The 25,423-nt window shown below is 34.6% G+C and overlaps 1 protein-coding gene across 2 annotated transcripts in view; it reads right to left on the reverse strand.

The window, feature by feature from the left end:
* LOC141403914 (Ig-like and fibronectin type-III domain-containing protein 2) overlaps positions 1-25,423 on the reverse strand; it is an 890,607-nt gene that overhangs the window by 166,351 nt on the left and 698,833 nt on the right. Inside the window, exons 7-10 of one of the 2 annotated variants that reach the window (XM_073987017.1) lie at positions 6,145-6,235; positions 5,844-6,014; positions 5,641-5,775; positions 30-1,191 (exon numbers count right to left, since the gene is read on the reverse strand). In XM_073987017.1, the coding sequence (XP_073843118.1) occupies positions 30-1,191; positions 5,641-5,775; positions 5,844-6,014; positions 6,145-6,217 (1,541 nt within the window). In that variant the 5' untranslated portion in view covers positions 6,218-6,235. Of the gene's footprint in view, positions 1-29; positions 1,192-5,640; positions 5,776-5,843; positions 6,015-6,144; positions 6,239-25,423 lie in introns of both variants that reach the window. The other variant, XM_073987016.1, reaches the window with a different exon arrangement.

Raw genomic sequence — 25,423 nt, forward strand, 5'->3', positions numbered from 1 at the left:
TACGTACATTATAGCTTTCAAATACTCACTTAAACAAATTGAAATCCAATGTGGAAACCTTGCCCGAACATAGCGGAAAACAAGCACTTGGTATACCCCGTGATCTACAACAAGGTGTGTGATCAATTTTATTTGCCAAACAACTGAATGTGATATTCGACCATGGTGCACAGACCATAAAATCTGGCAATGTGGCCAAATCCGTTTTCTGTGGATCACACATTTTATCCAAACACATACGATGTGTCATACCCTTCGCCTCGCAACAGCTGCGAATATCAGGCAAATCAGGCATCTTTGCTTTATTTGTCGGTTCTATATCTTCATCGGTGGTCAGTGAACTTTTGTGTGTGAAAATACGCAGTCTTTCACTGGGTAAACTAGAACCAAATTCATTCTCTGCTGTCACCACAATGCTGTACATTCTTTGCGGCTTTAAATCTGTTACACGAATAGATGTTGTGTTGCCATTTACGGTGCGCATAATGACAGTTTCATCCTTCTTATTTTGGCGCGATTTAGGCCCATCATCATCATCGTCGACACCACCACCAGTAGCAGCATCATCATCTTCATCAAAGGAATGCAATTCCGTTATATTGACTTTGTATTCTTTCACCGTATCGGGTAGTTTTTCAGGTGGTGACCAACTAACCGTTACCGTTGTTTCACTAACCTCACTCAGTGTCACTTCCAGCGGAGTGCTGGGTATTTGTTGCACGCCCTGCAGAATACATTGCAAACCACTGAGCGTATGGTGGACACAGGACACTCGTGTTCGTAGCATATCGGTGAACGGTGTATACTCGCCACGACACATGTCTTGACACAAATCAGGTATTTGTTTCTCAACACAACAGGGCACATGATTACGACCATCCGCCATGCAGCGCACGATTCGTGGGAAATCCTTTTCACATGCCTCCGGCTCAATGCCGGTGGTGCCATCCAAAATATTGTGGACATTACAAAAGCCCATACAGCTTTGGCTTACGTTGTCACGTTCACAGCATTCGGTAAAGTCATGCGTCACCTGGGCTGGTATGGAGGTGGTGCGCCAAAATGAGCGATTGTCCGTTGAATCCAGGGGTGGTGGTACAAGAAAAACATCACTGTTTTCATCACCTAAATCCCGATTGTTGTTGTTGCTGTTGGTATTGTTTCTGTCTAAGGTTTTGTATGTTGTCTTAACTGTTGTAGCGTGACAACAAAACAAGACAGGCAGGTAGGTAGGTAGGTAGGTGTACATGGCATGGAAGAGAACATGAAAAGCAAATGAAATAATTAAAATTAATTGTTTGACATTAACAATGGGTTGGGGGTCATTTAAAGCGAAGGATTTTCGCGTTTTAGAATTCAAATGAGGGAGCAACTAAAATAAGAGAGATTTTAAATTTAAGACATATTTAAGTGAAAATAATTTATGGGATAAAATGGATTATGATTCTTTGTTTTGTAGAGTAAGGGCATTCATATTTTTAGGATCATTGGATGTTGATTAGTATTCTGAACTTATTTGGAGAATTCAGAATCTTTAAATTAAAATGAGTTATTGGATAAGGTGGGTAATAATGATGATGTTCAGTTTGTACCATCAGGTTTAGGTAGATAATATTTGTAGGGACATTGAATTAGTTAAATAGTATTTTGAACATGTTTGGAAAGTGGAGGTCAAAAATTGCTGTTATGTTTTGCTCTTAACAATACCTGTCATAAAGAACCTTGGCAGTTGGGTCAGTTTTAATAAAAAGGTATAGAGACTTTGAAATGCATAACCGTCATTAAGTCTAGACAAGGCTGAAAGTCTTAAATCCCGCCCGAAATTTAATTAAAGTCATTTGGATAAAGTGGATAGTGATTGAATATCAATGATTGGATGTTATTTGGATAATGTGAATAATATTGTATATAATAGTGTATAATTTGGATAATGTGATAATGAATGTATGTCATTTGTACAAAGTGGATAATGATTGAATGTAATTTGGAAAACATGCATAATGATTGTAAGTCTTTTGGATAACGTGGATAACTTTTCCATGCCTTTAAAAACCTGGATAAAATTGTATTTCATTTGAATATCGTGGACAATATTTCCATGTCAATCAATTAATGTGGAAAATGATTTTATGTCATTTGGATAGCTTGGATAATGATTACATGTCTTTCGATAATATGAATAATGATTGTATGTCATTGAGATAACTTCGATAATGTTTCCATGACATTTGGATAAATCGGATAATGATTTTATGTCATTTGCATGCCATGGATAATTTTTTCATGTCATTTAGATAACGGGGATAATGATTATATACGATTTGGAGAACGGATATAATGGTTGTATATCATTTGGATAACGTGGATAATGATTTTATGCCATTTGGATAACTTGGATAATGATTGAATGTCATTTGGATAATATGAATACTGATTGTATGTCATTGGGATAACTTGGCTAATGATTGTATGCCATTGGGATAACATGGATAATTATTTTATGTCATTTGAATAACGTGGATAATGATTGTATGTCATTGGGATAACTTGGATGATGATTGTATGTCATTTGGATAATGTGGATAATGATTTTATGCCATTTATATAATGGCATGGATAATGATTGCATGTAATATGGATAATGTGGATAATGATTGTATGTCATTTGGATAACGTGGATAATTCTTGAATGTCATTCTGACAACGTGGCTACTGGTTGTTTGTCGTTGGATAACGTGGATAATGATTGTACGTCATTTGGATAACTTGGATGATAATTGAATGCATTTTGGATAACGTAGATAGTAATAATATGTCATTTGAATAACTTGCATAACGATTGAATGTCGTTTGGATAACATGGATAATGATTGTATGTCATTTGGATAACGTGGATAACGTTTCCACGTTTTTTGCATAACAAGGATAATTTGTTTATATCGTTTTAATAACTTGGATAAAATTGTATTTCATTTGGATATCGTGGACAAAATTTCCATGTCATTCAGATAACGCGGATAATAACTTTATGTTATTTGGATAATGATTATATATCATTTGGATAAAATGGATACGGATTTTATGTTATTTGCATAACACGGATATTTTTTTCAAGTCATTTAGATGACATGGATAATGATTATATATGATTTGGAGAACGGATATGATGATTGTACATCATTTGGATAACGTGGATAATGATTTTATGCCATTTGGATAACTTGGATAATAATTAAATGTCATTTGGATAATACGCATAATGATTGTATGTCATTGGGATAACTTGGATAATGATTGTATGTCATTTGGATAACGTGGATAATGATTTTATGCCATTTGGATAACTTGGATAATAATTGAATGTCATTTGGATAATACGGATAGTGATTGTATGTCATTGGGATAACTTGGACAATGATTGTATGTCATTTGTATAACATGATAATGATTTTATGTCATATAGATATCGTGGATAATTTTACCATGTTATTCAGATAACGTGGAGAATGATTTTGTGTCATTTGAATGACTTGGATAATTATTGAGTGTTATTTGGATAACATGGATAATGACTTTATGTAATTTGGACAACGTGGATAACATTTCCATGTTGTTTGCCTAACATGAATAACATTTCGATGTCATTTGCATATCATGAATACCTTTTTCATGTCATTTGGATAACGTGGATAATGATTCTTGGCCCATGGGATAACGTAGATAACGTGAATAATAATTTTATGTCATTTGGATAATGTGGATAACGATTGCATGCCATTTGGGTAACGTGGATAATGATTGTATGCCATTGGGATAACTTCGCTAATTTTTCCATGATATTTGGATACCGTGGATAATAATTGTATATCATTTGTATAATGTGGATAATGATTGCATGTCAATTTGCATAAGGTGAATATTGATTGTGTCACTTGGATAATGTTATGTAGATAACATGGATAATGATTATATGTCATTGGGATAACTCGGATAATGATTTAATGTTATTTGGATAACATGGATAATGATTGTATGACATTTGGATAGCGTGGATAAATTTTCCATGTCATATGAATAACGTGGATAATGATTGTATACTATTTGAATAATGTGGATAATGTTCTACGTAATTTGGATAACTTGGATAATGATTTCATATTATTTTGAAAACGTGGATAATGAATTTAGGCGTTTTGGATAATGTGAATAATGAACATGCAACATTCTGAAAACGTGGATAGTAATTTTATATCATTTGGATAACGTGGATAATGATTGTATGTCATTTGGATAACGTGGATAATGAGAATATGTCATTTGGATAACTAATATAATGGTTTCATGTCATTTATAAAAAGTGGATAATGATTTTATGTCATTTGGATAACTCGGATAAAGATGGCATGCCGTTTGGATGGAGAGAGATGATATGTCATTTGGATAACGCGGATAATGATTTTATGTCATTTGGGTAACGTAGATAATGCTTTTATGCAATTTGGATAACTTGGATAACGATTGCATATAATTTGGATAACATGGATAATGATTGTATGTCATTTGAATAATGTGGATAACGATTGTATGCCATTTGTATAACGTGGATAATGATTGTATGCCATTGAGATAACTTGGATAATTTTTCCATAACATTTGGATAACGTGGATAACAATTGTATATCATTTGGATACCGTGGATAATAATTGTATATCATTTGGATAATGATTGCATGCCAATTGGGTAACGTGGATAATGATTGTATGCCATTGGGATAACTTGGATAATTTTTCCATAACATTTGGATAACGTGGATAACAATTGTATATCATTTGGATACCGTGGATAATAATTGTATATCATTTGGATAATGTGGATAATGATTGCATGCCAATTGGGAAACGTGGATAATGATTGGATGCTATTTGCATAAGGTAGGTATTGATTGTGTCACTTGGATAATGTTATGTGGATAACATGAATAATGATTATATTTCATTGGGATAACTCAGATAATGATTTAATGTTATTTGGATAACATGGATAATGATCGTATGTCATTTGAACAGCGTGGATAACTTTTCCATGTCATATGAATAACTTGTATTTGAATAATGCGGATAATGTTGTATGTCATTTGGATAATGATTTTATATCATTTGGAAAACGCGGATAATGATTCTAGGCCTTTTGGATAATGTGAATAATGAGCATGCAACATTCTGAAAACGTGGATAGTAACTTAATATCATTTGGATAAAATGGATAATGATTGTATGTCATTGGGATAACTTGGATAATTTTTTCATGACATTTAGGTAACGTGGATAATGATTGTATGTCGTGGATAACATTTCTATGTTATTTAAATAACATGGATAATTTTTTTATATCATTTAGAAAATCTTTCAAAATTCTTGGAATAATAGAAGTTAGAAAGATAATTTCTCCATGTCATTCGAAAAAAGTGGATAATGATTGTATATCATTTGAATAATGTGGATTAGAATTGTGTTTAATATTTGTTGGACGTGGCCTTTTCAATATCGGTGTAAGTTTCTACCTTATCGTGGATGGAAGTTGTCTTAATTAAATTTTTAGTTGCATGAGTTTAGATAATGCGGATAAATTGTCCCACTTACCATCTAATATATGTATACTACGTAATACTGGATCTGAGTTTAATTCACAGATGTAACTTCCCCTATCGGAAGGTTTGAGGCGTTTTATCAGCAGGACCCACACTTCGCCACCGGACTCCACTTTGCCACTGGGTTCTGAAAGATAAATTAAATACAAAATGTTCCAAAATGTCCAGCCTTCTACGGAAGGCTAACTAACTTACCTTCATCGTGTAATATACTAACGCGCGGATCACTTGTCACCCGGACCTTACCCGCGGTTAAAATTTCATCACCTTTCTTCCATATCACAGTATTATTACGACTATTCTGTGAGACGACACAGGTTAGCAGGGCGTCTTTCCCCGCGACAATATAGGCAGGACCGCCAGTTGCTGTGGTTGTAAAAAGAAAAACAACAATAAAAACAAACATAAGTAAATCATTACCAAGCAAATCCTGTGAGAATCACAAAAACCATCCCAGCAGAGAACTTTCTGTGGCATAATCTACTTATTCACTTACCAATGGGTTCGACGGATTTAACGGTTGACAGCAAACATGTTGATGTTGTCAATACCAACAACAATTTTAACATTATGACATCCGTCAAAGGCTACTGTATGGGCAGCACAGGAAAGTGATATTCACACAGATGGTGAGAGAGAGGGAGAAAGAAAGAGAAAACAAGAAAAAATATGGTTATTATTTTATTAATAAGGCCATAAATGTAATTATATAATAAATGAGAATACAACAGAAGCAGATGCACAATGTCCACATCCACTCATTCACTACAACGGTTACAAGGACAACAGCACACAAATGAATACATATGTACATATGTAGGTATGTACAAACCTACATACCCATGTATGTATGTATGATGGCCATTAATAGATTAATTCATTTTCATGCCACTACTGATGATGATGACAACAACAAAGCCCAGAGAGAAAAAAAACCCCAAACGGATACCAAGGGAATTGAGGCAAATTCAGCAACATTTTTGCAAATCCCTTTTGCCCGGATAAACACAGATGGCTTATTATGACACCACGACCGGAAAGGAAATGAATGGATGCTGAGATCTGCCAATTAATTGATGGTGTGTGTTTCCAAAAGCGCACACACATACTCCCCAACAGAAAAACAAAAACACCAGATGCATTAATTAATTCAAAAGTAAATATAAATCCAACAAAAATAATTTACGAATGTCACAGAAACAGCAGCAGTAGCGGCAACAGCAATATCACTATTGTTAAAATGAAATAATATTTATTAACATATTTAATGATGGTTGCTGTTTGTGTAATCTTGACCAAAAACGTTTTAAGGACAATGGTCTGCAAATATGTAACCGTAATCTTTTCGGAGAAGTTACAGTTTACGCACCAAAACTATTTGCAACTGCAGGGAGTGTGATGGAACCGGAAGGGCTTCATACATATACCAAAAGTGATGTACACCAATTATGAGTTTGGAGTTAATTTATGGTATGGATCGACATAACTCATCTTCGAAATTGATCATTAGAACTGTGGGGCCATTATCTGAGGAAGTATGTAGTTCCGGCTGTAGTGGGCCACGGACTACAGTAGTACACAAATTAAAATTATCAGAGAACAGCCCTTAAAATATATTTATTGGAAAACAAGAAAAAAGTATCAGTCGGCTTTGCCGACAGATATAAACCCTAAGCATATGAGGATAGATCGAATGTATTTAGGGTCTTTTTGGACATTTGAACTTGCCGACAAAAATGTGGATTAGAATTGGACAGATATAGTCAGTCCATTATTGAAGTGGATCTTATTTTCGTTGTCATATCTTTGCGATAGATATCGCGCCCACTTTTCATTTCAGTGGGTCATCGTATACATTTGGGACCAGTATGCCAGGAATAATGGACATGTCCACGGAAAATATAATATCGCTGTAAACACGACCACAACGAACAACATCGGTATACATTTCCAAAGGATCTTCGAACAGACCCTAAACTGCATTTAGACACAAATGGTGAACTTTTGTGGCGGAGGTACCTGAAAGAGCGGACAGATATGGCTTAGCTTCGAACTTAAACTAAGTTTTGACAAAATTTTCCAAAGGTCAAATTTTGGACCGATATAACCGTTCGAGAGTAATCCTGCGCTCCAACCACTACACACGGTGTCATAGGGGTTTTTTGTACCTTTAAGGCTATTTTCTTAGGACGTATGGACTTGTTCCTGATGAAATTTGTACCGTCGTTTGAGGGGTAGTGAATACAAGTTGTTATAACAAACATCAAAGGGATTCGAAAGCAGGTCCTAAACTGAACTTTTCGGAAATTTGGTGTTGGAGGTACCCGAAGGAGTGGAGTCCATATTGGGACCTCATCAAAGTCTGATAGAAATTTCACGATGTACATGTGATGAACCAAATCGGTTTATCCCTTCAAGACTTATCGTGCTGCCAAATTTTCCGAATATTTTCAAACTTTTCCGGGGGAGGTACCTAAAGGAGTGGACCGATATAACCCAACTTCGAACTTAAACTAAGTTTGGACAAAATATTACGAAAGACCGAATCGGTTGATCAGATATGGTTTAGCTTCGAACTTAAACTAAGTTTTAACAAAATATTCCGTTGGCCAAATTTTGGACCGAATCGGCAGATCCGTTCGAGAGTTATCCTGCTCTCCAACCACTACACACTGTGTCATAGGGGTTTTTTGCAACTTTCAGGATATTTTCTCTGGACGTATGGATGATGAAATTTGTACCGTCGTTTGGGGGGCAGGGAATACAAGTTGTTGTAACAAACATCAAAGGGATTCGAAAGCAGGTCCTAAACTGAACTTTTCCGAAATTTGGTGTTGGAGGTACCCGAAGGAGTGACCGATAGAGTCCATATTGGGACCTCATCTAAGTCTGATAGATAGAACCAAATCGGTTTATCCCTTCAAGAGTTTTCGTGCTCCCAAATTTTCCGAATATTCTCGATCTTTTGTGGGAGAGATACCTAAAGGAGTGGACCGATATAACCCATCTTCGAACTTAAACTACGTTTGGACAAAATATTACGAAAGCTAAATTTTGGACCCAATCGGTTGATCCGTTCAAGAATTATCGTTATCCAGCCAGCTAGACAGATGGACGAACGGAGGGACATGGTTAAATCAACTCCAAATTGTCTGAAACGGATTTCGTCCAAACATACTTGGGGTTTAAGACCATTATTTCGATGAGGCACATATTGCCCGAATGAAAGTGTATATACCCACGTTAGCATAAATGCTGAGGGTATAATTAGTGGATGTTTATGGGGGAAGTACCTGAAAAAGAGCGCCGATATAGACTTAAGATCTGTATACTCCTTCTGGATAACCTTTAAAAATTATCCTTGGTTTGCAGTTAAGGTACCTACTGTATTGTCACAATCTCACTGCGGCGGGATCTTTGATACCGGTTTGCCCGGAACTACACAACACCACCACCACCTCAGTGTACACATGCCTGCATTTGTATCGTATTTTCTGTGTTGGGAGCAGCATATCCCGGAACGTCTGCTCCGGATTCTTTTGGTCTGTTCCGAGGAAAACCCAGGACTAATACGGATATGCTCAATTTGTGACATCCCCATTCACCACACTCAAGCTTCGATGAGATGTAATAAATGCCGAGAGAGGGTGCATCTCAGGGGTTGTTCTGGGCTCGTTCATATGAGGAACTACGCCAGGGACTATGTTGCTGCACGCTACGTGAACACAGCCCAGAGAGTCGTCGTCATCAGAATACACGACTCCCCCGCAGTCCTCCTTATAGCAGTCATACACACAGTACTTAACACCATAACCATCTTTTCACCTGGTCTAACAAATGATGTTAGCTGGTAACCCGTCATTTCTCTTGGGCCAGATCATCTCCCCCATAATTGTGTCCACCAGCAGACCTCCCGCTATTATCAACTCTAAACGCCGCACTTTCACCAATAATGGGAAAGTTAATTGGCGTAGCTTCAAAGAATGCATACTAGAAGTTGTTTGCATTTTCAGTGTTGTATAGTGTAATATAGTATGAGAAGTACCGTGGTTGTAGCTACCGTGGTGCAGGTGTAAGTACGTCTGCTTTGCACTCAGAAATTCAAAATTCTCGGTGGTGGCAAATCCCATCAGAGTAGTTTGGCGACATTTCCTGAGCAATTCGGCTATGAAAAACTTCTCTAAAAGTGGTGTCGTAAGACACGCCATTCGGACTCGGCGATAAGAAGTAGGTTCCATATCATTGAGCCAAGATAAATCAGCGTGCACTCGATGATATGAGAGAAGTATTCCTTGTCCCTTCGGGAATGTATATGATCGGCAAAGTTTGGACCAAATCGGTTGACTCGTTCGAGAGTTATCGTGCGCGGGTATATAAATTATTTATTTAAGATCTTTATTTCATCACATTGGCCTTTTGGTCAATGCATAATAATAACACAACATTGTTATTGATTTCTGAATTACTTTATTATTAGTACGAGCTAACCGCTCCCATTAAAGGTATAAACGTAATTGAACTAAAACTAAAAGTATAGCTAGCCACCACCAAATTGTATAATAAGCATATTGTGGCAATTTGGGCATTGACACAAAGTCAGCACCTTATTGCCCTACTTAATATTCTTATTGTCGCAATCAGGGCGTTAACAGCTATGTCAGCACCTTATTGCAACTATTCAAATTTATTAATAATATTAATTTATATTTTTAACTACATATTTAATAGCATATTTGTTTCCTGATAACTGCTCTCCCTTTAAGAAGTGGGTGTCCCAGCCACGACATAGCTTTCAACAACTCGTTGAATTTTCTTAGAAGCACGTCTTGTCTTAAGATATTGGCAAAGGATGATAGCGCCACTAAAAGATAGACTTGCTGTCATTGCAACGGCAAACAACATTTTTGGGGAGCCATCTGATGCAACGTCATCCCTAAGTTCCTTTATGATTTTCAGGTTTTGCTCATTCATTCGGTGCAACATCGGCAGGCTTAAAACATCATTATGGCCAATGATGTCCAGTAACGGTGAAGAGGCTATTCCTGGTGCTTTCATTAGGTTTCCATTGTGGTTTATGTAATTGGTATCATTTATTGTAGCTGTGTTCTCAAAGGTGATGAGATAAGTACCGCTTATGGTCATTTCAGGGCTGTTATCTGTTCTAACCCTTGCGGATTGGTCGTTGATTACTATTACACCCTCGTCCACGATGGTTATAGGTCTTAAGTGACTTGGTTGTGTGTGGCAATGGGCAGAACCTCCTGAATGAATTGCACGCGCACAGGTATCGCTTTTCATTACTCTGCAGAATGTTGCTTGGTTGACCTTTGCACAATTGTTGACAGCTATGACCCTATCGTCGCATTCTGCAACTGTATTTTCTTCCAACTGCAATATGTTGGCAGCTGGACTCTACTCTAGGATATTCGGATTTCGTGAAAGCGAGTGGATCCAGGAGTGTGGGTGAAAACATGTCTTATGGTGACACTATCGGTACTTAGTAGTGCGCATGATGGAATAATAAGGTGGCGTAAAATAGCTTGGTGGTTGGTTTCAATCTGTCAAAACTGTCTGTCTGAAAACTTAAACAAACATTTTGATATTTTGAAGAATTTTCGGCCAAAGTTGGGTTGTTGTTGTGCTCTTTATGTAACCTGGTAAATATATCTTGACCATTATTTAGTCGCGCGTTTAGATCGTCGTCGCTCGATCATCGTGGTGTAGTATGCAAGGGGTTAAATTTGTAGAAATTTAGGTGGAAATGTTTGAAGATGAACCCTTTGGCCTGGCATGCATAATTCACCAGCCTTATTGCTCGTCGTAGGGGTGGGATCTTGCCGAGAATTCATACTTACGATATGCCAACTTACAGTTTATTTTCTTATGCATGTATAAAAAGTGATATGGAGGATAGAAAAGAAAGGGAAAAGCTAGAAAAAGAACCAAAGAGTAAGATACCTATAGACCAGAAGGAAAAAGAAGAAGGAAAGAATAGAGTCTATATCCATCATAGTTAGTTAACGCCATGCTAAGTTGACATGCATGGCTCGCCCTCCCATCCTGTTTACCGAAAACATCCAGATATCAATCGAAATCGACCAATATTTATGGTAAACCCACAGTTGCTTACCCTGCTTCACAATTCCGACCCCTGTCCAAATCAAACTTTAAGCTCTAAATTCAGCACATAGTTGAAAAACCTTTATTTATATTCAAAAACATCATTCTGGTATGAAAATATCTAAATTCAAAAAGGAAACCTAAATATTCAGAGAATAGATAAGATTTTACTAAGATTTAAGAAAATTATCTTAAACGCTAAAAATTTCATTATCAATATTCCTACAGTATGAAGATAACTCCTGACGGTAACAAAACCATAACTTTAACAAAGAGGCAGAAGGAAATGAAAAAAATATATATATTAAATATTATCCACAATACCCTATTTCAGCAAATCATATATAATGTATCTTTAAACAGGGCAATTTTGAGACGCAGTATAATTCAATGAAGTAAAAAAATCAGTATTATGACAAAAATAATTTCATGTGTAAATGCATAATAAGTTTAATTATAAGTAGGAAAAACATTAATCACAACATCCGGTTTGAAACAATAGATGATTATTAGCAAAATTCAACAATCGAGGTATCGCATTTAATCTGTATGTTATATGTGTTTGTGTGTTTAAAAGAAATTTGTTTCGACTCCTTATCGTTCGCGATCAGCTGTTCAGTACATTGACCCCTTTAAAATAAGTGGGGTTTCATCAGCCACACACACACACACACATTTGTGAATGGTGGCAGATTTTTTTTTCCGACAGTTCGCCGCAATTTAAATTGGAATTCTGACCCGATATCGACTTAATATATCATATCAAACATAAAATATAATGTTCCTTGTCATAAACGGTGTTGGATTTGTTGGTAAAATGAATAATATATTATATATATTTGAAAAGAAAAATTAACTTGATTGATCAACAGAAATAAGAAGCTAGCAGAACATTACATACATTGTTCTCCCATTATTGCAGTTTTAGTGCGTAACAGTGTGTGGTCTGTTAACTTAACACTTAGCATAACATATCCAACACTCGTATAGTTTAACATAGGAAATGAAAATAACAAACGAACACCAACATAGATATCCTTTAAATGAATTTAAAATGCAAAATAAGCCATTTTAAATGCATTTAAAATTATTTAGAAAGGGTTTTGAATAAAAAAATAAATAATTTTGAAAAATTTTAATTATTCAATGTTGGCGATCAGCAAATCCGGAGAGCAATAACGGTTAACCCGCTCACTCTCTGAACTTTTGATCTGTTTTTTTGGTGGTTGTTTGTTATTGGAGACTAGTATAAGAGTTCATGACTTACTTTGATATGGTTGGAGCTCCCACGATGAAAGGCCTTCCACTGGGGGTAATCGTTGTAAATAAATAGCAAACTCCAAACAACTATATTGCTTTTTTTCCAGCAACTTTTGCAAATCACTATGCAATTTTTTTTAGGAAACACAATTTCTATGTCCGATATGATTTTTTTCCGTGTCAGAAATTATTGTAACAGCCGATATTGATTTGATTTTTTTTATATTTTCTTAATGTTGATCAGCAAACACACAATCACACATACACTAGATATTTACTCTCAAATTTATGTTTAATAATGTTTCATTACCGAATGTTTCTGATTTTACAACATTTTTTTTTTTTTTGAAACAAAAACTATTTGGAAAATATCTCCTCAAAATTATTACTTGCAATTAAATAAATTAATTTATGTTTTATATTTTCCGAAACTGACTTCAATTACAGCACAAATTCCGTGTAAGTAAGGATTATTTAATGCTTTCACATAACGATCACTTGGTATTCCCGTTTCTGAGATGCAAAACACGACAAAATATACCACTTTCGGATGTTGTCATGACCGGCCAACACAAAACGCACAACACAACTGGGAATGGCAAAATGTAGGCTATACTTTGCAGACACAGCAACAGATGGGCATCAAGGGTATCGGTAGAAAAAGCCAGGGAAAAGGGAATTCTAGAAACACAATGGGAGAAGACCAAGGGAAATTGTAGTTTTGAGGCGGATAATAGTTTTCTGTAGAGTATGAACTCACCAAGTAAAAAAAAATCAGCAGATACGTAGTATCGGCAGGAAACAAAAACAGCAATACAAAAAGCTAGCAGACAGATCCAATTGAACCAAAATTTATGTTGGACAACAGCCACACAAGCATATTTTGAGGACGGTCGAATTAATCGATCAGGTAAATTCGTACAGCTCTTAAAAATCAAATCAGGAAGGATGCAAATTTTTTTTTTCAGCAATTTCACACTTTTTCAAAACAGTTGCGAAGGGATGAAACTATATCACTTTTGGAAAACTTTTATTCTAAAACTTTCTGATTTGAACTAAAGATCAAATTGGAGGATACGAACAGTTTCACGTCGGGAATAAAATGAAGGCCATGTGTCTTAATTTTCTGCCTTTTGTAGCCACGGCTAAAACACTGGCAAAACGGCTGAATAACCAATACAAAAATAAAATTTCCAAAATTAATATGGCTACCAAAAAAACTTTACGACATAAAATCACTCAAATCCGAAGGTTTCTAGGCAAATATAATAAGAAAAGGATAGAAATAAAGAAAGCTTCACCACATCCACAAAAGAAATTTATAGCAACTCTCTTCATAGAAAACCCGCGTTGAGAATGAGCAACCAAAGCTATCTCGTTTCTTTATCTCGCAACTCTAGAAAGTTAAAATGCATCAATTTAGCATAAACAAATAGGAAAATAAAAAAAATATAAAAAAGCAAACAAAAAAAAATTTTGCTCGTACTGGGGATTGAACCCAGGTCTCCAGATTCAGAATCTAAGACACTTCCTCTATGCTACCGACAGACTTGGTTCCGGACCAGCTAATCGCGAACCACCTCGGCTAATGGCCAACAACGTAAGACCGTTAGGATTTTGAGGTGCTCGTTACAACATTACAGAATTGTAACAACAGAGAGAGGTCGACTGCGGTTGCTATGCCAGAAATCATAATCTATAAATAGAATATAAGATGCGCCAAAAAAAATCTCACGAATTCAAGCTAAATCAAAGAGAGGCTTTGAACGTAGGTACTGGCATGTAACAACATAGCAATGTTATTCAAGCAATGAAATGATAAAATAATGTTAAGTGACATAACATTGTAAAACCTTGCAGAGGTGTCCAGTAATGTGGTATGAGGGTGCCAAAGTAAATTCAGAAATCAATCAGGCTAAATCTACATGCGCCACTACAGTGGTTGCTGTTTGTTTGGTGATTTATTATTCAATCCGATCGCAGGTGAGCTACATATATTATAAATAATACATGCACTACATAACTTATTCTAAATGGTTATTATAAATTCACATTAATTAATAATTTTACATTAACTAATAATTTTAATTAAATTGCAAAATTATAAACCTTTCAATAAATAGACTTCAATTTATTATTCCCTAAATTTGGGGAGTTTTTAACGTTATATTTAGCTATTGTGACAATAATTTTAAAATTCAGAATTTGAGCGAAACTGTGCAATTTTGGTCACTATTATTACTTATATCCAAGATTTGCCTATGAGTTGGTTTCATTTGCCTTTCCGTCCCATTTCGCTATTGATTTTTTAACTGGCATATAAAAAAGAAATTGATCTCTTGAATTATCTTTGTGGACCTAACGGCAATGCTATTGTAATATTGATTTATTAAACAGAAACAAAAATACAGCTTGGACAATGCAATAAAAGGAAAGAAAGCAAATAAATCTATCGCAAATTGACCTTTCGGGCCACTCCCCTTCTAAAAAATCGTCGAAAAATTGTTCGAATTATTATTAAGATACTAGTCATGGAGTATTTATATAAGTAAAAACTCAGATTGCTGACCTGTGCTGTAATATAAGTGTCCATTTCAAAACGAAATTTTGTGCTTTTATTTCTATTTTCGATGAGGTTAAAATACCATTAAAATCATTTCCCACGGAGGATGAATTCACTCATTTCCATGATAGAGTTTTCAGAGAATGCGGCAATCAGTTCTAAGGGTTTTAGCTACCCTGTAGGAAATGTCAATAGTGAATCTATACTGACTTACTACTGACATTGTCAACAGTGCTACTGACAAACTGTAGACAACTAATGTAATTTCCTATAGACATTTTATATGAACGTGTCATTCGAAAGTCAGTACTGACAATGGAACTAGTATGTCAATAGTAAGTCAGTAGTTCCTGAGGAACCATGTGTTGACATTGGAGGTAGTGAGTCAGTATAGACATTGGAAGTAGTAAGTCAGTATAGACAATGGAGGTAGTGAGTCAGTATAGACATTGGAGTCAATAGTACCAGATTTTCAATACTAAATTTTTTAGCTTATTTGGAACTTTTCATAGATAAAACAGCTATATAGTACGTTTAATAAGAAGATGAAGCTACACATTTATTTAAATACTATATTTCATTAAAGAATAAAACAAATAATATTGAAAATGCAAAAAATTTACAAATTGCGTATTAGAGTATTTTTATCTTTTTAAATGGCTAAGCCAAAGATTCCACATAAGTAAAAATTAGTAAATGAAGACAATGTTTTCAAGGCTTCTTAAACATTTAAACATATAAATAATAAAAAAACGTTTTCGATTTATTTTCTTGGCCAAGTCGCACCAATGACTTGTCTGCTTAATATAGTTCTTCTTCTGTTGCACTTAAAGTTTTATCAGGCGATTCGCTGAATGTTGATATAACATCTAGGAATTGAAAAGAATAAACATGTATAAATAAACATAAATAAAAAATATGTCCTTAAATTTGCTTGCCTATTACAGCTGTATAACATTGGAAAAATCTCACAATCGATTTTTGCCAAATAATTCTTCAACATTGTAATTCATTATTATGTTTAGTTGCATTCAGCATTTCCAACGAGACGGGACAATATATACATCAGGCTCCACAATCTTCTCTAAAGGTTCCACATAATGTCTAATTGTCAAAATTTCACCACAAATGTTGTTAATCACCTACTTTGCTACGTACGTACTTTGCTATAGAATTGTTTATTTTTTACATGTCTTTTATATTTTCTTTTGCTCATACTTGTTTTTGAAATTATATGCTTTAAGTTTTCACGATATTTTATTGATTTTTACAAAAACACTTTTTCACCAACCGCAAAAATTATTTTACGCCAAACAATTAAGAAAATTAAAAAAGGATGCTTCGTTGGGCTATCATCTGTCAATATACACAATGCTTCTTCTTATTAAGGTAAATGTATCAATAGTTGACAACCTGGTGACAAAGTGTTGACTTTGTCACCATATTAGTAGACAAAGTGGCGACATGTCAACACATGACCCCACACTTCCTACAGGGTATGGCTAAAGTAATGTCCAAGATTGTCTAAACATTATTATGCCCTTTTTCCTCACATGCAAAATTTAAGAGCTTTTGTGTATTCATTACAATAACAAACATGTCGATCTACTGAACATCTTTAGTGACCAATTTTTCACTAAAATTCATGTACATCCGATTTAGGAAATACCTAGTCTGTCAAGTTAAGGTAGCGGTGAGCGAAATTGCGATATGTAAATCATATTTTAAACATAAATGTAATCCAAATTAATAAATTTAATTAATAAAAAGTTGACACCAACTTTAAAGTTGCCTAATGCTCATGAAATAAGGTAAAGTTTGCAATAGACTCAACTCAGAACAAACAATACCTAAGTGGATACAATGCGAAAACCTTGTTAATATGTGCGGTATTTTGTTGAATTTGAAAAAATAAAGCCCTAATATGCATATGTACGTGTGAATTTTGATTTGCAAAACAAGGGTTTGAAAAGCGTCAATTAATTCTTAGCGATTTCGAGTATTTTGAAAGAGTTATATTTTCTGCGAGTTATTAGTGAAATGACATAGAAACGTTAAAAATGAAAATTATATTTAATCAAATGTTACATTTTTTAATTAAAATATTTTATTGACACTTCCTTTGTTTTGTTTACAAATGCCTATAGTTTAAACTCTACCTTCTACCTTCGCAGCTCTGAGAGGTTTCTTGTAGAAGATATCTGATGGTAATATGTGTTTTGTTTTAATGATACTAGAAATTGCTCTATTAATAGACCAACATTTGCCTTGGATCGTTTGTTTGCATTTGATTTACTATTATTCTGCCAATCTTAATGATGGACTAAGCAATTGGACAAATTGCGTATATTTATTGTAGTAAAGAAATTAGGGTAAATTTTGAATTTTGGTGGAGGTTCGTTTGTTAATTCAACTTGAATTTAATCCAGAGAAGGATTTAAGAAATTTCTAATTAATGGTAAAGTGAGATCTTTGCTAATAAATTCATTTAATAAAATTCAATTATGTTAAAAACAAATTTTTAACAGATCAAGAGTGTCCTTTAATCAAACTTCTAAGATCGTTAAACATTTTTTCTTCCATAAAACAATGTCCGAAGAAAGGAAAATTAAAAAGAACAAACATTTAGAGAAAAAATCTGAGTGCACCAATGATTTTTTTACTTTGGCTAAGAAAGAACAATCCCTTTCTTAAAGTGCGGAAAATCATGTAATCATTTGAATAAAAAATTGGAAAATAAATAAGTTATTCTCAACTAAGAGGTAGTATTGAGTTTCTAAAGATTAATATGCCAATGTTAGGTAGAAGCTAGAGTTAGGACAGATAGTAATATAATTGCTAGGACGAATCATGGAATCATGGCTTAAATAGAACGGTTTGCTAAAGCTGTCGTCAGTTTGCAATTTTTTCTTCGGTTGTCTTATAAAACTTCAACCTGTCTGCTTAATAATATGCTAAAAATGGGATTGTATGATATTTTAAATCGTTTTTAGAAAATTTGTATGAACAAATGTATCATTTGGTGTTGAAATAAACACTTAATCATATCTATAAACCAATTTTGTGGAAAAACCTTGGAACTTTTTAATTTTTCGCATTTTTCTAAAATACTCATAAAAAATCTTATAAAGGAGCTCACTTGATGCTTTGCTTGTATTTACTACTTTCGAAATTTTAAGAAACGAGGACTCTAATAGATTACAAAGGGAAAATATGAGATTAATGAATATTACTAATAATGCGAAATATTAAATGGATAAATTAATATTTTTTAAGAAAACAAACTTAAAAATCAACTAAATTGGATTAAATACAAATAAGATTAAATAAGATAAAAGATTGCAAAAAAAAAAATTAATAAAATGAGCAATAAGTATGAAATATGGATAGTAGGCTTTTTTGCCTTTGTCAAACACCCTATTTTGCCTGTGTGTATTACATCTGCTTAACGGGTTTTTATTGTTTATTAGCAAACGATGTAGTACTTTATATCGACTCTTCTTTTCTAAGAGCAAACCATGTGTCATAATTTTGTGTGAATTCTTTCTTACAAAATTTTTATTAATATATTTAACCCTCTTGTCATTTTTATCAGACTGTGTTACTTCTTTTGGCTGAAGTATTTCATTTTTTTTATTTTAAATTCACTTTTAAATTGACTTAATCTGATTTTGATATAGTCATGAAGATACATTTTATTATAATTTCTAAAATTTTTCTTGTAATCCATAATGGAAACTTCATTTATTTCATTTAAATTTTCAATTAACTTGTCGCTACTGTTATTTTCTTTTTGTTTGTCCTCCAAAAATAGGGGATATCTAAGTCCTTTATTTTTAAATTGAGATTTAACTTTAATAGGTATAATTTTATTATCAGACTTTAAGCAGACCAAAGACTTTTCGATTATTGCCTCGTTTGAGGTCAAAAATTCTTTCGGTTTATTTATATCCAATTGTTTATAAGTGCTCGACACTTTTTGTAACGTGTGATTAATTATCGGAGCAAAAGTGTTTAAGGTTATAGCCTCGTTAGAGGTCGAATATACCTTAGATTTCTTCAGGTCCGATTTCTTAAAGTTATTCCGTATTTTATTACGGCTTTTTGATTGTTCAATTATCTGAACTGAATTTGAATTATTTGTATTTATTGGAACTAAACTGTTTAAGGTTACTGCCTCGTTAGGGGTCAGTAATTCCTTGGGTTTATTTAGTTCAAAATTTTTTAATTGTTTCCTTTAATTTATTAGGGAATTCTATTTGTTCATCGGGTGTCCCGTAACCAATTTTAACTGAAGAGTTGACCATTTTCGCTTCGTTAGAATTCGAACATTTTCCGAAAAAACATTCATGTTTTTACATGAAGAACTATCGTCAATTTTCCGTCTATCCTCTTCCGTACCTAAGGCGTATCTATTGGCATAAATGTGGTCAAATCTTGATGTTATATCGTCAAATTGAAGTTGGAATTGTTTCTCTAATCGCTCCGTTCGTTCGCGGACGGCATTTTTCACCGCCGCTTCTATCACCTTCTGTAGCTCGATTATATCCATGTCTATTATGGACGAGCACTTCAGGCTGAAAATTTCACGAAAGAAAAATTTAGCCGAAAAAACTATTTTTAGTTACATGTTACGATATCACTTACATAGAATTATTAAATTCTTGTCACATTTTCTAAAACACATTTCCACATTATTTTTTTCATTCTTTTTTTTTTCTCAAAAAGTGCATAAAATTTTGAAGTCTATGTTTTATCAAAAAGTCTACTTACATGTCTTTATTTTTGATTAATTTAATATTTACAAATATAAACTAAATCTCCAGTTGCTTGTTGATCCAAATGTAGATGATGGTGTTGTTATAGTTGGGCGTGGATGATCTTACTTTGTTGGGCGCCAATTATTTATTTAAGATCTTTATTTCATCACATTGGCCTTTTGGTCAATGCATAATAATAACACAACATTGTTATTGATTTCTGAATTACTTTATTATTAGTACGAGCTAACCGCTCCCATTAAAGGTATAAACGTAATTGAACTAAAACTAAAAGTATAGCTAGCCACCACCAAATTGTATAATAAGCATATTGTGGCAATTTGGGGATTGACACAAAGTCAGCACCTTATTGCCCTACTTAATATTCTTATTGTCGCAATCAGGGCGTTAACAGCTATGTCAGCACCTTATTGCAACTATTCAAATTTATTAATAATATTAATTTATATTTTTAACTACATATTTAATAGCATATTTGTTTCCTGATAACTTATACAGTTTCTATTGAATACACTAATGTTGAATATTATTTTACCTATGTGAGTTCGTTGAGTTAAAAGTTACCAAGGGAGGGGCTTTTAAATATCATATGTCTTTATTAAAGGGTGCCATGTTGCGCATCACAAAGTTGCTTACTGGATTTAGCGGTTTTAAGATCGGCTCCCCATGTCATGGAGAACAAATGTCAATCATACCATCTCAAGTGGATTCTGTCGTTTACGTACTATAAGGAGCCAATTATAGCATCTGTGCAACACGCCACCTTCAATAAAATACCTTATTATGAAACCGTGAAGAAACGCCACTTTAAGAATAATAGCCCGCAAATTTGTACCCGAACTTATTACATAGAAATTTTGCGTGTGTTGGTGGGGATCTCAGAGAGGAAGAAGCCTATTAATTTGGGGATGTTTAGGTAATATTCAGTTGTCAGATTGGGCAAAAAACTTATGTGTGTATGTGTATTTTAATGACAAACACCTTTACTTCTATTTTGTGTAATAAATATAACCTGCTATTAAAGAAAACCATATAACCATAGTGGTTTATGGTATCATATTTTCAGCCTCGTTCCGACAATAGCATTTGCTTACTTGACTTATACTCCAAATTTGTGAAAAACACAAGAACTGAATTTTTGACCAAATTTTTTCAAAATAGTCCATAGCCATCCTTGGCGAAAATACAGATGTATTTAACCGTTTTTAATCAATTTCCCAATTTACTCATTGGGAATTTATACACTGTCTGTCTCGAATCGCTATCATCTATTAAATGCTAATTGAGCAGCAAACTGTATAAAGGCCTGGGTACATAAGCTGCCTTGCCTTGCTTTCCTGCTTCATTTCTGACATAACATAAAATAAAAGAATAAAGAAGGCCGAGCCAGTATCGTACTAGGTTGCCCTTTACTTCTTTATTCTTTTATGTTTGTTATGTCAGAAATGATAATTGTAGATAATAATGATTGTAGATAATCTGAAACATATGAGAGACTTATCTTCACAAGAGAATATTACGCCACATTTTCAATTTTACGCATCTAAACTTTATTAAATTTCTGATTTTCATGTTGTGGCTTCCAAAATACTTTAAAGGGTCTAAAGTTTACACATTGTGGGGAAATCAACGAATAATCATATCATGCACTTAATATCCAAACTAATAATATCAACACACTTTTCCACTACATCCCTCTACTACCACCCTCTAATGCTTAATACTCACATTTTATATTTCCGACTAATTCGACTGTTGGCTTCACACAAATATCAGTTTATCTCTAAACGTTCTCTAATTATGATAATAATGTCCACGTAATGAGTGGAAAATGTTTGGGGATAAAAGCTTTCAAGAAAATGAAATAAACTAAAAATTGCAATTTTCTGTTTTCAATTATGTTCATTTTTAACTTGAAACGAATACTGACATGCACACACACTTACACATATATTTACGCAAAATGCATTTGGTAATTGAGTGTGTGTGTGTGTGCTTGCATTTCAGTGCATTTCTGATCAAATATGCAAACACATAATAGGGATAACGGCGCAAACGATCTACTTATAGACACACATACATTCGTATCAAATGGAATATGTATGCCTGCGTAAAGCTTGTGTATGTTGTGTGAGTAATTTTGTCCATTTTTATTCATTTCAACACATTTACAATACAAATATAATTTATGTTGTTTAAGTACGCAAAATCGTTTAAAGTGTAGCCAGTCAAAACCTCAAATGGCATCGCTTTCATTGACACTTATATTCTGAAAGTTTTCAAAAGGATAAAGTATAATGTACGCACACACTGGGATATCCAACAGCAAATACTAGGTGTTGGTGATCAAACCGAGAAAACAAAAAATACAATAATAAAAGCCTCATCCATAAATCAAAAAACCATTAAATTTTTTGTTGTGTGTGTGTTTTTTTTAACACATTTGGACCATGGACGACACGGACTCGCAAGCATGAATTTATAAACAGGGTATGAATTTATAAATACCCAGGACGAAGAATATATATGGGCTTATAAAACACTTGGGTACCAACACACTCAGCTATAAATACACACATACATATCTACATCCATACATACATGTGTGGCATTTGCGGCTGCTTAAATTAAATGAGAAATAAAATACGAGGTACATTTAAAAGGTGGAACAAGAAAAAGAAGACCTTGAAAAAAATCAGAAAGTACTTACATTGCCAGAAGATCTTTATGGCTAGAAGAAAACTACTCTATGGGCAAAAAACCTTCAAGAGAAATTCTATATACAGAGGATCATTAAAAGGTCTTCTACGATCAGAAGACCCCAATTAGGTCACCAATGGCCCAAAAAAACATACAAAATGTCTTCTATGGTCAGAATACCCCCCAAGGATCAGAAGATCTTTGTAGGGTCTTTTATGTTCCGAAGACATGCATAACGTCTTCTATAATCTGAAGACCTTCATAAGGTCTTAAATGTTCTGAAGGCCTTCATAAGGCCTGCAATGTTCTGAAGACATTATAACGTCTTCAACGATCTGAAGACCTTCGTAAGGTCCTTTAAAGAACCGACGAAATACTAAAAAATCGAAAAGTACCGTTACATGGGGCTATAATAAATCGTTGATCTATACCGACAATATTTAGCAGGATTGCTTTATAACACTAACACTGATACTCGTAGTTTGGCTAAAACCTTGAAAATACCCAAACTCGGAAGGTACGGTTCAATGGGGGCTATATCAAAAATAAGACTCATAGTAACAATTTTCTGGTGGAAGTTTAATGCTCCCAACGAAGATTAAGTATGAAATTTCAGCCACTTCGGTGTGGCTAAAACCTTTAAAATACCAAAAACCGGGAGATACCGTACTGTGGAGGTTATATCAAAAAACGTTGAACAATAGCAACAAATGGAAATGGAAAGATCGTCTCTTCCTTCGCAGATTAAGTACGAAATTTCTGTCATTTCTGTGTGATAATGAGGCTAAAATCTTGAAAATACCCAAAAAAGGAAAGTCTAAATACGAAATTTAGAGTGACAATTGGGCAGTAAAAACAACAACAAATTTCTAGGGGAAAATTTAGTGCTCACAGCGAAGAATAAATACAAAATTTAAGCTATTTCGGTGTGATAATTTGGCTACACTCTGGAAAATTCAGAAACCGGAAGGTACTGCTTAATGGGGGCTATATCAGAGCGTGGACCTAGAGACGACCTAAAGCTCCTCTATATAGAGACGACCTAAAGCTAGTCTATATAGAGACGACCTAAAGCTCGTCTATATAGAGACGACCTAAAGCTCGTCTATATAGAGACGACCTAAAGCTCGTCTATATAGAGACGACCTAAAGCTCGTCTATACAGAGACGACCTAAAGCTCGTCTATATAGAGACGACCTAAAACTAGAGACGACCTAAAGCTCGTCTATATAGAGACGACCTAAAGCTCGTCTATATAGAGACGACCTAAAGCTCGTCTATATAGAGACGACCTAAAGCTCGTCTATATAGAGACGACCTATAGCTCGTCTATATAGAGACGACCTAAAGCTCGTCTATATAGAGACGACCTAAAGCTCGTCTATATAGAGACGACCTAAAGCTCGTCTATATAGAGACGACCTAAAGCTCGTCTATATAGAGACGACCTAAAGCTCGTCTATATAGAGACGACCTAAAGCTCGTCTATGTAGAGACGACCTAAAGCTCGTCTATATAGAGACGACCTAAAGCTCGTCTATATAGAGACGACCTAAAGCTCGTCTATATAGAGACGACCTAAAGCTCGTCTATATAGAGACGACCTAAAGCTCGTCTATATAGAGACGACCTAAAGCTCGTCTATATAGAGACGACCTAAAGCTCGTCTATATAGAGACGACCTAAAGCTCGTCTATATAGAGACGACCTAAAACTAGAGACGACCTAAAGCTCGTCTATATAGAGACGACCTAAAGCTCGTCTATATAGAGACGACCTAAAGCTCGTCTATATAGAGACGACCTAAAGCTCGTCTATATAGAGACGACCTAAAGCTCGTCTATATAGAGACGAACTAAAGCTCGTCTATATAGAGACGACCTAAAGCTCGTCTATATAGATGATAATTAACTCAAAACCTTGAAAATACCGAAAATCAGGAAGTTTCGTTTTATAAACTCGTCTATAAAGTCGACCTAAAGCTCGTCTATAAAGGCGACCTAAAGCTCGTCCATAAAGACGACCTAAAGCTCGTCCATTAAGACGACCTAAAGCTCGTCTATAAAGACGACCTAAAGCTCGTCCATAAAGACGACCTAAAGCTCGTCCATAAATACGACCTAAAGCTCGTCTATAGAGACGACCTAAAGCTCGTCCATAAAGACGACCTAAAGCTCGCCTTTAGAGACGACCTAAAGCTCGCCTTTAGAGACGACCTAAAGCTCCTCTATGTAGAGACGACCTAAAGCTCGTCTATATAGAGACGACCTAAAGCTCGTCTATATAGAAACGACCTAAAGCTCGTCAATATAGAAACGACCTAAAGCTCGTCTATATAGAGACGACCTAA

The sequence above is a fragment of the Musca autumnalis genome, unplaced genomic scaffold, assembly GCF_047663935.1.
Source record: "Musca autumnalis isolate F117 unplaced genomic scaffold, ASM4766393v1 scaffold_4, whole genome shotgun sequence".
Taxonomy (NCBI): Eukaryota; Metazoa; Arthropoda; class Insecta; order Diptera; family Muscidae; genus Musca; species Musca autumnalis.